At 53.4% G+C, this 12,096-nt stretch overlaps 1 protein-coding gene across 1 annotated transcript; it reads left to right on the forward strand.

The window, feature by feature from the left end:
- The first annotated feature begins 633 nt into the window (after positions 1 to 633).
- On the forward strand, positions 634 to 3,343 carry LACRT (lacritin). Its single transcript, XM_025987745.2, has 5 exons — positions 634 to 772; positions 1,935 to 1,973; positions 2,385 to 2,489; positions 2,780 to 2,881; positions 3,202 to 3,343. Exons 1-5 carry the CDS (start codon positions 715 to 717, stop codon positions 3,252 to 3,254), a joined length of 357 nt encoding a protein of 118 aa, XP_025843530.2. The 5' UTR covers positions 634 to 714; the 3' UTR covers positions 3,255 to 3,343.
- Positions 3,344 to 12,096: the final 8,753 nt, after the last annotated feature.

Raw genomic sequence — 12,096 nt, forward strand, 5'->3', positions numbered from 1 at the left:
GTCCTGGAATCACAAGATCCCGTCAGAAATGTGGGCTCCCATCAGTTGGGCCTGAAGATGGAGGTTGACGGGACCCACGTGGAGCTGGGGAGTTCCCCCTGGCAGGTAGATAATGGCTCCGAGCGCAGGGGACAAGTCTAGAGAAGTCACTTGTGCCTCCAAAGCTGTCCCCCTCCAAAGAGGAGGAAGGAGCCATGGACTCAGTCCCCAAATAGTGTGGCCTCCTGGCGAAGGAGGTGTTGGGAAAACCCTCAAGGCCCCCACTGAGTCCTGTGGGCATCAAGGCAAGACGTAGACAACGTGACCTTCCAGACCCACCCAACCTCCTCCAGGGAAGCTGCCTGTCCTCTCCCGAAACCCCCGACAGACACATTCCAGAATCTCCCCCAAAAGAAAACTGGCTCTGCACCGGGTCCCTGAGACCTCAGAGACGGGACCCATAGGGCAAGTGGGACGAAGAAGAAAGGAAGGAGGAAAAGGACGGCTGGAAGTCGGCAGGGGAAGGACCTCCCGGCACGGCCCCACCTAGCCCGGGTTGGCTCAGCGCGTGACAGTTTGGGGAAGAAGGGGAGGAGGAGGACACGGAAGTCACACGCCTCCCAGCTGGGTTCCCATTGGCCCTTGGGATCCTTAAAAGGGCCCGGCAGCACCAGCACTGGCATTCTCGGACCCTCTGCGGATTCTGTGGGTGCAGCTCCCGCGTCGTCCCACAGCATGAGGTTCTCGGCTCTCCTCTGGCTGGCGGCTCTGGCGGGGGCCCTGGTCTCTGCCGGTGAGTACGGCCCTCCCCCTGCAGCGCCCCGCAGCCCCGACACCCGGGGCTCACCTCCAGGCTTCGTTCCTCTCTGATTCTCCCAGCGGGGTGCTGGCTCCCCCTGCCCCTGCGAGGGACTGACCCCTGCCGCCAGCTTTCTACCCGCAGGCCCTTTACTCCCCGGGTGGGGACCCAGGAGCCCCCTGGCTGTGCCTAGTCTCCCGCTTCATCTCTTCACACGCCGTCCTTTGCCCACTGTGCTCCGGCCACCTGCCCTTCCTGCGGGGCTTCCGGGCCACGCACACAGCTGGGCGGGTTGTCCCCTTGCACAAGAGCACCAGGCAGGGAGCAGCGGGGACCGAAATCCAGCCCATACTCCGCGCGCCCGTGGCCCCGGGTCTCAGGATGCCTCTTTCGGAGAAGAGTCTGAAAAGCACTATTCAGGCCAGGACGGCCCTGCTGCTCCTCGAACCCGGGGACCTTCCTTCTTGCTCTTGCCTCTGCCTGGAAGTCCTTTCCCGTCCCTGTCCCCTCCCCGCAGCCAACCCCGAGTGTCACCGGCCCGATGCTGTCTCATCCGTCACACGTCAGTGTAGATGGCAATTCCTCAAGAAAAGCCTTCCCTGCAAATGTAGGAATCCTTAGACCCCTTATCACACCCCTCTGTGCTTGCCCTCCCGGCACCATCACGCTGTGACCCCGTGACTATGTCCTGGAGTGGGAGCTGGGTCAGGGCGGGGTCTTCCCACGTCCTGGGCACTGAACCCCCCTCCACTTAGCAGAGAGCTTGGCGTGAGCATCGTGCTGAAAGGATAAAGACAATGAGGGCTTGGGTCCGAGCCCAGAAACCATTCAGGCATGACCCACGGCCCCTGCGCTGTCCCCGTCTGCCACGGGGGGGCCCTGAGCGCCTCCAAGCACCGCCGGTTCCCCGCGGGGATCTCAGGGCATCCTCACAGGCCAGAGGCAATGGGGAGAACCGGCTTCCAACAGCCGTAGGACGGGTTAGACACCAGAAAGACCGCCCGGTGGATCCGCCGATGGGCGAGGAGGACCAAGGGGGAAGCGTGTCTCCTTGAGCCCATAAACTCTCCCAAGGGCTGAGGATAAGGCGCGGGAGGCGGGATGGGCTCGGTGGGTCAGGTTCAGTCCTCACCGCTGCCTCTTTCTCCCGCCGCAGAAGGTGACTCCTCGGATCCCGCCCCAGGGGCTGCGGCCGGTGAGTCCTTCCCTCCCTTCGGGCTCTGCCTGCAAGGGGAGAGGCCGGCACCGGGGTGGGGTGGGGGCCAGAGGCGAGGGAAGGGCCCCTGCAGGGTGCACACTGCTAGCTCATCGTTGTCCGCCCTCACAGGCAGGAGGAGCCCTGGAGGCTTTCACGGGGGCACCGGCCGCACCCCCACCCCCGTGACCTCTTCCCGTGCAGGCCGCACCTCCTGGGACCGTCCGTCCTGCTGAGGGTTAGGGGCTCCCTGCAGGGGTTGGAGGGGGGGGCACTCAGCCCCAGCAAGGCCTCGAGGGTAGAGACCTTACCGGACCTGGGGCGTCCTGGGGTGTCCTGGGGCCCTGCGGCTCCTTCCAAGCTAGGACACGCTCTGACTTTGCTAAAATCAACAAATTGCACTGTCTGTAGCCGACCCCGGAGGCTCGACACCCGCCGCGGACCCCGCTGCGCCCCAAAAGGCGGCCCAGGAGCCCGAGGGCGCTGCCCCGCATGGAGAGGACCAGAGCCCACTGAGTGAGCTTCTCCGTCTGAGGGCGGGCGACAACCCAGAGGGGTGTCGGGGGGCTGCTGGCGCTTGGCCCACGGAGATGGGCCCGGGGACAAGCACAGCGGGGGGCGCGTGTGCACCCCGACCCGGAGCTCTGCGGGGTGGCTTGCGGCCTGCGTGGTTTCTCCCCCGGCCCCCCCCTTCCCCGCGGGGAAGAGCGACCACATCTCGTGAGGGGCGGCGGGAGGGGAAGGCGGGAGTTTTCTTGAAATGACGCGACTTTCCTGCTAAAGTCATTCTTCTGCTCCCCAATTAGAATCCCTGGTAAGCAGAGGTCTCACGCTCGCAGGACGCCGCCTAGAAGGAGCAGAAAAAAGGCTGGATAAGGGACGTCAATTCAGGAAAAGTCTTTATGACCGTGAGTGCATCCCAGGGCAAAGCCTTGTGGGAACAGGAGCACCCGGCACCCAGCTTCGGGGCCCTCACAGCCCCCCCGAACCTTCCCTCTTTCAAACGTCTCCAGTTTCTCATCCACACTCGAGCCATGTGGTTGCATGACGCCAGGTTGCACCTGGGGTCTGAGCCGCAGCCTGAGATCCCGCCCAGGTGGGGAAGAGGGGTCCCGGGGGCCGCGTGAGGTTGGAAAGCAGAAGACAGGGCTGAGGGGGATGCACAGGGTGGAGCCGGGGCCAGGGTGGGGGGGGCCCGGGCCACATCCCAACCTCTACATCCTCCTAGGTGGAGCCGAATTTCCACGAAATATGAAAAACTTTGTTTCACAACTCAATTAGATGGAGTCTGAGACGCCGAAGAGGGGGGTCCCGGGACTCCAGGCCCCAGCCGCGCTGCAGCCCCTTGTGATTAAACTGAAGCATCCCACTCGCCTGTGTCTGTGCTCTGTGGGGGGGCCCCGGGGAGACTAGGAGCGGAGCCCTCCCCAAAGCCCAGGGCCGGGCGGCGACCGTGAGGTCACAGCCTCCCGCGAGCCCTTTAGCCCACGTGGAGCCACGGCCACACGCACTGGGCCTCCTCCCCGGTCCAACCCCTCACTGCGGCGCCCAGTGACATTCGGGTGTTTCCAGAAATCAAACCAGTCTCCAAAGCAGCAGGATTTGTCCTGGGGAAGACGGTCAAAGCCTGAGTCATCCTATTAAAGCCACGTTCTGCTGCCCCCCTTGCCCTCCACTCACAGCTTCTCCACCGCCACGGCCACGGCCACGGCCACACCCATAGGGTCGGGTCAGGAACATAAGGAGCCGCCTAGAGAGGCCACCTGGACCCGGGACAGGGATGCACCGGCTCCTCCCGCACCCCTGCTCCCTCCCCCGAGCCAGGACCGCCCCTCACACCCCTCACGCACCGCACCCCACACGCCGCACCCCACGAGCTGCGGAGGAGCCCAGCCTCTGCCCGAGTAGGCGCCCCAGATCCCGCAGCCCGGCCCGCATGGCCCTTCCCCACCCTGCCCGACACCCCTCCCGTAGCCCTGGAGGCGAGCGCATCCGACCTGGACCCTGTTTTATTATTTTTTTAAGATTTTTTATTTATTTATTCATGAGAGACACAGAGAGAGAGAGAGAGGCAGAGACACAGGCAGAGGGAGAAGCAGGCTCCATGCACCGGGAGCCCGATGTAGGACTCGATCCCGGGTCTCCAGGGTCACACCCTGGGCCAAAGGCAGGTGCCAAACCGCTGAGCCCTACAGGGAGTCCCTAGACCCAGTTTTAAATGAAAACGGGAACGCATGTCCCTTCTCCGTGGCCCCTCCACGACCGCACACCCTCCAGTCGGAGGCCCCCCAAGTGCCGATTCTAATCACCACTGGGTCACCCACTCCCCACCCCCGTAGACCGCCACCCTCTTTCTGTGTCCCCAAAAATGATTCTGTGGAAGCCCGAACCCCTGGCACCTCGGGACGTGACCTTATTGGAAATCGGGTCCTTGCAGCTGTAAGGAGCAAAGTCCTACCGGGCGGTGCGGGGCCCCTAGTCCAACGTGGCCATCGTCCTTCTACGAGAGAAGCTTGGACCCCGAGTCGCCCGAGAGCCGACGGCCACGAGACAGTGGGCTCAGGACCGAGGGTGGGCAGCAGACCCTAGAAGGGGGCAGCACGATTCAGAATCGTCCGTTGGGCCTCACGGCGGGAAACCCTGGGCTAACACACGCTCCCATCCCCAAGGCCACCCCGTCAGCTCCCGGCTTCACCCTATAACCAGAAGCTCAGAGTCTGTGACCCCGGGCCTCGTTGCCTCCGCCTCCCAGGCCCTGGCAACCCCCAGCCCCGCTCTGTTCCTACAGGCCGGAGGTTTCCGGATCCCACCTAAGCGGAATCCTACAGTCTTCGTCTTGCTCCGACTTCTCTCCCTTAGCGTGAGGCCCTCAGGCTCCACCCACGCGGACGCACTTTTCCTTGTGGCTGAATAACATCCGCCACGTTGACACGCGTGTCCGAGAGCTTTCACGGCACAAACCTTTCACCACCTTCGGTACACGTGTTCCTTTTTTTTTTTTTTTTTTTTTTTTTGTACATGTATTCCTGAGTATTTTTGTTCCTTCTTTTTTGTTTTGTTTTTTTTTTGTTTGTTTTATTTTTTTTAATTTTTGTTCCTTCTGACGCTATCGTAAACAGCATTGTTTTCTTAATTTCTCTTTCTGATAGTTTGTTCTAAAAAAGAAAAAACTTTTTTAACCAATTACCCCTTCACACATCTTAAGGCTAGCATCTAGATTTTTTTTTTATTTTTTTTTATTTTTTTTTAAGTAGGCTCTGCACCCAACATGGGGCTCAAACTCACGACTCCGATACCAAGAGTCACAAGGTCCACTGACTGAGCCAGCCAGGCACGCCGAGATATATGATTTTTTTTAAGATTTTGTTTATTTAAAAAAAAAGATTTTGTTTACTTATGAGAGAGAGAGGCAGAGACACAGGCAGAGGGAGAAGCAGGCTCCATGCAGGGAGTCCGATGTGGGACTCGATCCCAGGACTCCGGGATCACGCTCTGAGCCCAAGGCAGATGCTCAACCACTGAGCCACCCAGGGGCCCCATATATAATTTCTTCCAATTTAAAGTAATTTAACATACAGCACAGCACTGGTTTGGGGATCAGAATCCAATGATTCGTCACCCACATCCGACACCCGGTGCTCATCCCTCTTGGTGCCCGTCTCCCACTCAGCCGGTCCCCTCACCCACCTCCCCTTCAGCGACCCTATGGCTTGTCTCCCTCTTCGTCTTTATCTTATTTTATCTTTCCTTCCCTCCTCCTATGTCCTCCTGTTCTGTTTCTTAAGTCCCACATACGAGTGAAGTCCCACGGTACTTGTCTTGCTTTGACTTACTTCACTTGGCACCGTCCCCTCTGGTCCCACCCACATTGTTGCAAACGGCAAGATCTCGTCCCTCGGGGCGGCCGAGCCCTGTTCCACCGCACACGCACACGCACACGCACACACACAGCCCATCTCCGTCCGGGCATCACCGCTCCAAGGACTCTGGGCTTCTCCCGTGACTTGGCAGGTGCCGACGGCGCTGCTACAGGCGCGGGTGCGCGTGCCCCTTGCAGTCGGCACTTCTGTATCCTGTGCATAAACGCCTAGTGGCACACTTGGTGGGTCACACGGCAGCTCTATTTCTAATTTTTTTGAGGAACCTCCCGACTGCTTTCCAGAGTGGCCACGCGAGCCTGCGTTCCCAGCAACAGCCCCTCCCCTCCAGGTCCCCGCCGCCACCTGCTGTTCCCCGAGTCCCTCATCTCAGGCTTTCCGACAAGCACACGGGGCCACCTCCTCGTGCTTTCGAGCCGTATTTCCCTGGTGATGGGACATGCTGAGCATCCCTTCGTGTGCCCGTAGCCATCTGGATCTCTTCTCTGGAAAAGGGTCTATTCACGTCTTCTGCCCATTTCTTAACTGGATTATTATGTGTGTTGAGTTTGATAAATTCTTCATCGATTTCATTTCGTTGTGTTTTGTTTTCCTACATTTTTTAATTTAAATTCAATTTGCCAGCATATAGCATAACCCCCAGGGCTCATCCCGTCCAGCGCCGCCCTCCGTGCCCATCCCCCAGTCACCCCGTCCATCCGCCCACCTCCCTTCCACAACCCTTTGTTTTTCAGAGTTAGGTGTCGCTCGTGGCTTGTCTCCCTCCCTCTCTAATTTTTCCCACTCATTTTCCCTCCTTTCCCCTATCATCCCTCTATTTCTTCTATTCCCCGTATGAGTGAAATCATATGATGATTGTCCTTCTCCCCCTGACTCCCTTCACTCAGCTAATCCCCTCCAGTTCCATCCACGTCAAAGCAGGTGGTGGGCACTTGTCCTTTTTTTTAAATTTTTTTAATAAATTTATTTTTTATTGGTGTTCAATTTGCCAACATATAGAATAACACCCAGTGCTCATCCCGTCAAGTGACCCCCTCAGTGCCCATCACCCATTCACCCCCAACCCCTGCCCTTCTCCCTTTCCACCACCCCTAGTTCGTTTCCCAGAGTTAGGAGTCTTTATGTTCTGTCTCCCTTTCTGATAGTTCCCACTTATTTTTTCTCCTTTCCCCTTTATTCCCTTTCACTATTATTTATATTCCCCAAATGAATGAGACCATATAATGTTTGTGCTTCTCTGATTGACTTATTTCACTCAGCATCATACCCCCCAGTTCCATCCACGTTGAAGCAAATGGTGGGTATTTGTCGTTTCTAATGGCTGAGGAATATTCCATGTACACATAGACCACATCTTCTTTATCCATCATCTGTCGATGGACACCGAGGCTCCTTCCACAGTTTGGCTATTGTGGACATTGCTGCTGTGAACATCAGGGTGCAGGTGTCCCGGCATTTCACTGCATCTGGATCTTTGGGGTAAATCCCCAACAGTGCAATTGCTGGGTCGTAGGGCAGATCTATTTTTAACTCTTTGAGGAACCTCCACACAGTTTTCCAGAGTGGCTGCACCAGTTCACATTCCCACCCACAGTGCAGGAGGGTTCCCTTTTCTCCGCATCCTCTCCAACATTTGTGGTTTCCTGCCTTGTTAGTTTTCCCCATTCTCACTGGTGTGAGGTGGGATCTCATTGTGGTTTTGATTTGTATTTCCCTGATGGCAAGTGATGCAGAGCATTTTCTCATGTGCACGTTGGCCATGTCCATGTCTTCCTCTGTGAGATTTCTCTTCATGTCCTTTGCCCATTTCATGATTGGATTGTTTGTTTCTTTGCTGTTGAGTTTAATAAGTTCTTTATAGATCTTGGAAACTAGCCCTTTATCTGATACGTCATTTGCAAATCTCTTCTCCCATTCTGTAGGTTGTCTTTTAGTTTTGTTGACTGTATCCTTTGCTGTGCAGAAGCTTCTTATCTTGATGAAGTCCCAATAGTTCATTTTTGCTTTTGTTTCTTTTGCCTTCATGGACGTATGTTGCAAGAAGTTACTGTGGCCGAGGTCAAAAAGGGTGTTGCCTGTGTTCTCCTCTAGGATTTTGATGGAATCTTGTCTCACATTTAGATCTTTCATCCATTTTGAGTTTATCTTTGTGTCTGATGCAAGAGAGTGGTCCAGTTTCATTCTTCTGCATGTGGATGTCCAATTTCCCCAGCACCATTTATTGAAGAGACTTTCTTCCAGTGGAGAGTCTTTCCTGCTTTGTGGAATATTAGTTGACCATAAAGTTCAGGGTCCACTTCTGGGTTCTCTATTCTGTTCCATTGATCTATGTGTCTGTTTTTTTTATATAAATTTATTTTTTGTGGGTGTTCAATTTGCCAACATATAGAATAACTCCGCACTCATCCTTTCTAATGGCTGCGGAATATTCCATTGCATATCACACGTCTTCTTTATCCATTAGTTCCTTATAGATTTTAGATCATCTGATGTCATCTGCAAATATCTTCTCTCATTTCATAGGTTGTCTTCCCCGTGCAGAAGCTTTTTTTTCTTGACGACGCCCCAATAGTTCATTTTTGCTCTTGTTTTCCTTGCCTCGGGAGACGCATCTAGTAAGAAGTTGCTGAGGCTGAGGCCTGTGTTCTCCTCTAGGGCTCTGACGCTTTCCTTTCTTACATTGAGGTCTTTCATCTATTTTGAATTTACTTTTGTATATGGTGTAAGAACCTGGTCCAGTTTCTGCATGTGGTCGTCCAGTTTTCCCAACACCATTTGTTGAAGAGACTCTTTTTCCCACTGGATGTTCTTTCAGACTTTGTTGACGATTAGTGGACCTTAGAGTTGGGGGCCCATTTCTGGGTTCTCTGTTCTGCCCAACTGCTCTGTGTGTCTGTTTTTGTGCCAGGACCACACCGTCCTGATGACTCCAGTTTTGTAATAGAGTTTGAGGTCTGGAATTGCGATGCCTCCTGCTTTGCTATTCTTTTTCAATATCATTTTTGGCTAATCACGGTCTTTTCTAGTTTCCATACAAATTTTAGGAGCGTGTGTTCTAGCTCTGTGGAAAAGGCTGGTGGCATTTTGACAGGGATTGCATTAAATGTATAGATTGTTTCGGGGCGGTAGAGACATCTTAACGATATTTGTTCTCTCGATCCATGAGCACGGAATGTTTTTCCATTTCCTTGTGTCTTCCATTTTTTTTCATGAGTGTCCTATAGTTTTCAGTGTATGGATCTTTTACCTCTTTGATTAGTTTTATTCCCAGGTATCTTATGGGTTTTGGTGCAATTGTAAATGAGGTCAATTCCTTGCTTTCTCTTTCTGCCGCTTCATTGTTGGTGTATAGAAACGTAACAGACCTCTGTATGTTGACTCTATGTGCTGTGGCTTTGATGAATTCATGTATCAGTTCTAGCAACATTTGGTGGCATATTTCGGGTTTTCTATATAGAGAATCACGTTGTCTGCAAATAGTGAATGTTTGACTTCGTCATTGCCCATTTAGATGCCTTTTATTTCTTTTTGTTGTCTGACTGCTGAGGCCAGGACTTACAGGGCCGTGCGGGACAACAGTAGTGAGTGGACATCCCTGGCGTGTTCCTGACCTTAGGGGAGAAGCTCTCAGTTTTTCCCCATTGAAGATGATGTTACCTGTGGGTCTTTCATATATGGCCTTTATGATGTTGAGGTATGTTCCATCTATCCCTACTTTCCAGAAGGTTTTTATCAGGAAAGGATGCTGTATTTTGTCAAATGTTATTTTCTGCATCTATATTGGGAGGCTCAGATGGTTCTTGTCCTTCCTTTTATTAATGTGGTGCATCACATTGATTGATTTGTGGATGTTGAACCACCCCTGCAGCCCAGGAATGAATTCCTTTTTTTTTTTTTTAAGATTTTATTTATTTATTCATGAGAGACACAGAGAGAGAGAGAGGCAGAGACACAGGCAGAGGGAGAAGCAGGCTCCATGCAGGGAGCCCGATGTAGGACTCGATTCTGGGTCTCCAGGATCACGCCCTGGGCCGAAGGCAGGCGCCAAACCACTGAGCCACCCAGGGATCCCCAGGAATGAATTCCTGATCATGGTGAATAATCCCTTTAATGTACTATTGGATTCAATTAGCCAGTGTCTTGTCGAGAATTTCTGTATGCATGTTCATCAGGAATATTGGCCTTTAATGCTCCTTTTTAGTGCAGTCTTTGGTTTTGGAATCAAGGTAATGCTGATCTCATAGAATCAGTTTGGCATCTAGAGCTTTTTATTCAAGGTTTAAATAATTGCAAACGATGTATATTAACGTCTGTCATACAATCCGCATGGCTCACTACCTCACTAACTTCAGGTCTTTGTTCAAATACCACTTTTTCAGAGAAGCCTTTCCCGGCCAGCCCATCTAAAATTGCCACTTTCTTGGGGCGACTGGGTGGCTCAGTCGGTTAAGCATCTGCCTTCAGCTCAGGTCATGATCCCGGGGTCCTGAGATCAAGCCCCACATTGGCCTCCCTGCTCAGCGGGGAGAGTCTGCTTCTCCCTCTGCCCCTCCCCTCGCTCCTGTGCTCGTTGGCTCACTCTCTTTCCCTTTCATATAAATAAATAAAATCTTTAAAAAAAAAAAAAAAGAAAGAAAGAAAGGAAAATTGCCACTTTCCTCCCATATGTTCCCAACTTTATTTTTGTCCTTAGCACATCTTTTTCTTCTTGTCAGCTTTTTTTGAGGTATTATTTAATGCACCAAAAAAAAAATGGCACATATTCAATGTAAACATTTTGGCGAGTTTGGACATATGCATACACCCATGATACCATCCCACAATCAAGGTAATAAACATATCTCCAAGGGATTTCTTTTTTTTTTAAGATTTTATTTATTTATTCATGAGAGGCACAGAGAGAAAGAGGCAGAGACACAGGCAGAGGGAGAAGCAGGCTCCATGCAGGGAGCCCGACGTGGGACTCGATCCCGGGACTCCAGGGTCACGCCCTGGGCTGAAGGCTGATGCTCAACCTCTGCAAAAGATTTTTGTGTCCACTTGCCGTGTGTGTGCGTGCATGTGCGTGTTATGAGCACTTAGCATCTTAGCACCGGATCCGCCCTCTTCACAAGCTAAGCGCACGGCACGGTATTGTTCACTACAGGCACCAGGCTGTGATGCAGGTCCCTAGAGTCCGTTCACCTTGCAGCCCTTCTCACCCTCTTGTATCCTATATAATTTACTCACCTGCCTGTTTTCTTCACCAGGATGTAAGCACTGTGAGGACAGGGGTTTCCGTTCTTCTCACCGATATAGCCCCAGTGCCTAAAACAGTTTCCAGAACATACCAGGCTCTCAATACACATTAGCCGAAAAAGTGAATGAATCGCCACTTTCACCCGCCTCTGCATTCTCATCCTGTGACATCTATTTGTCCATACTCTTGTTTTGTGCAGGTCTCAGCCTATCGGTAACACACGTGGCGCCCTTGTGCTTCTTATTACGATTGCAAGATGCCCTTCGGCAATAACATCGTGGAACCTGGAAGACGAATCAAAGCTTTATGACTTATGAAACCTGAAAATGCTGGGCCACCCCGCAAGGCCGTGGGGAAGAAAGAGCATGCAGGCCTGGGGGTCTGCTTTTATTGGGGTCAAGGGTGGGGACCTAGGGCTTCATAGGCTCACTCTTCATTGGTGAACCTAAAATATAAGAGCGGGAATTTAAAGTCCTGGGAGAGAAAACACCAGCAGCACAAATGGTCCGTCACGGAACCCCCCGAGAGCTCTGAATCAGGAGCCCGGCGAGCGAGGAAGGGGGCTGGCTCTCCGCGGAGCCCGGCCTGGCTAGTGCGTGCTGGAGACGACCCTCTTGGAAGCGGACGCCTCCTGGAGGTGATGCTGCGCCTGTCAAAGCTTACGCCGGGCACTTGCATGACGAGAAAGAGAAAGCCCAACCGCCGGGGGTTTACACTACACGCCCCTAGTCTCAGACCACTTTTGGCACCTGTGCTACGTCTTCACCAGACAGGAAGCTGGGGGAGGCAGGTCTGGATACAGGAGCCATCCGGGTGTCTCCAACTCTCTAGGTAAGAGACGCTTAGCAGGGGGTCCGCGTAGCGAACGGGGAGTCGTGTAGGAGCCAACCCCGGAGGCCCGGACCCGCACACAACGCTCCTCCCATCTTCTGCACTAATACCCACTCCCCGGACTCTGGGGGCACCTGCCTTCCCGCACCCCCACCCAGCCCGGGTCCTCTGGCCC

The sequence above is a fragment of the Vulpes vulpes genome, chromosome 8 (assembly GCF_048418805.1).
Source record: "Vulpes vulpes isolate BD-2025 chromosome 8, VulVul3, whole genome shotgun sequence".
Lineage (NCBI taxonomy): Eukaryota > Metazoa > Chordata > Mammalia > Carnivora > Canidae > Vulpes > Vulpes vulpes.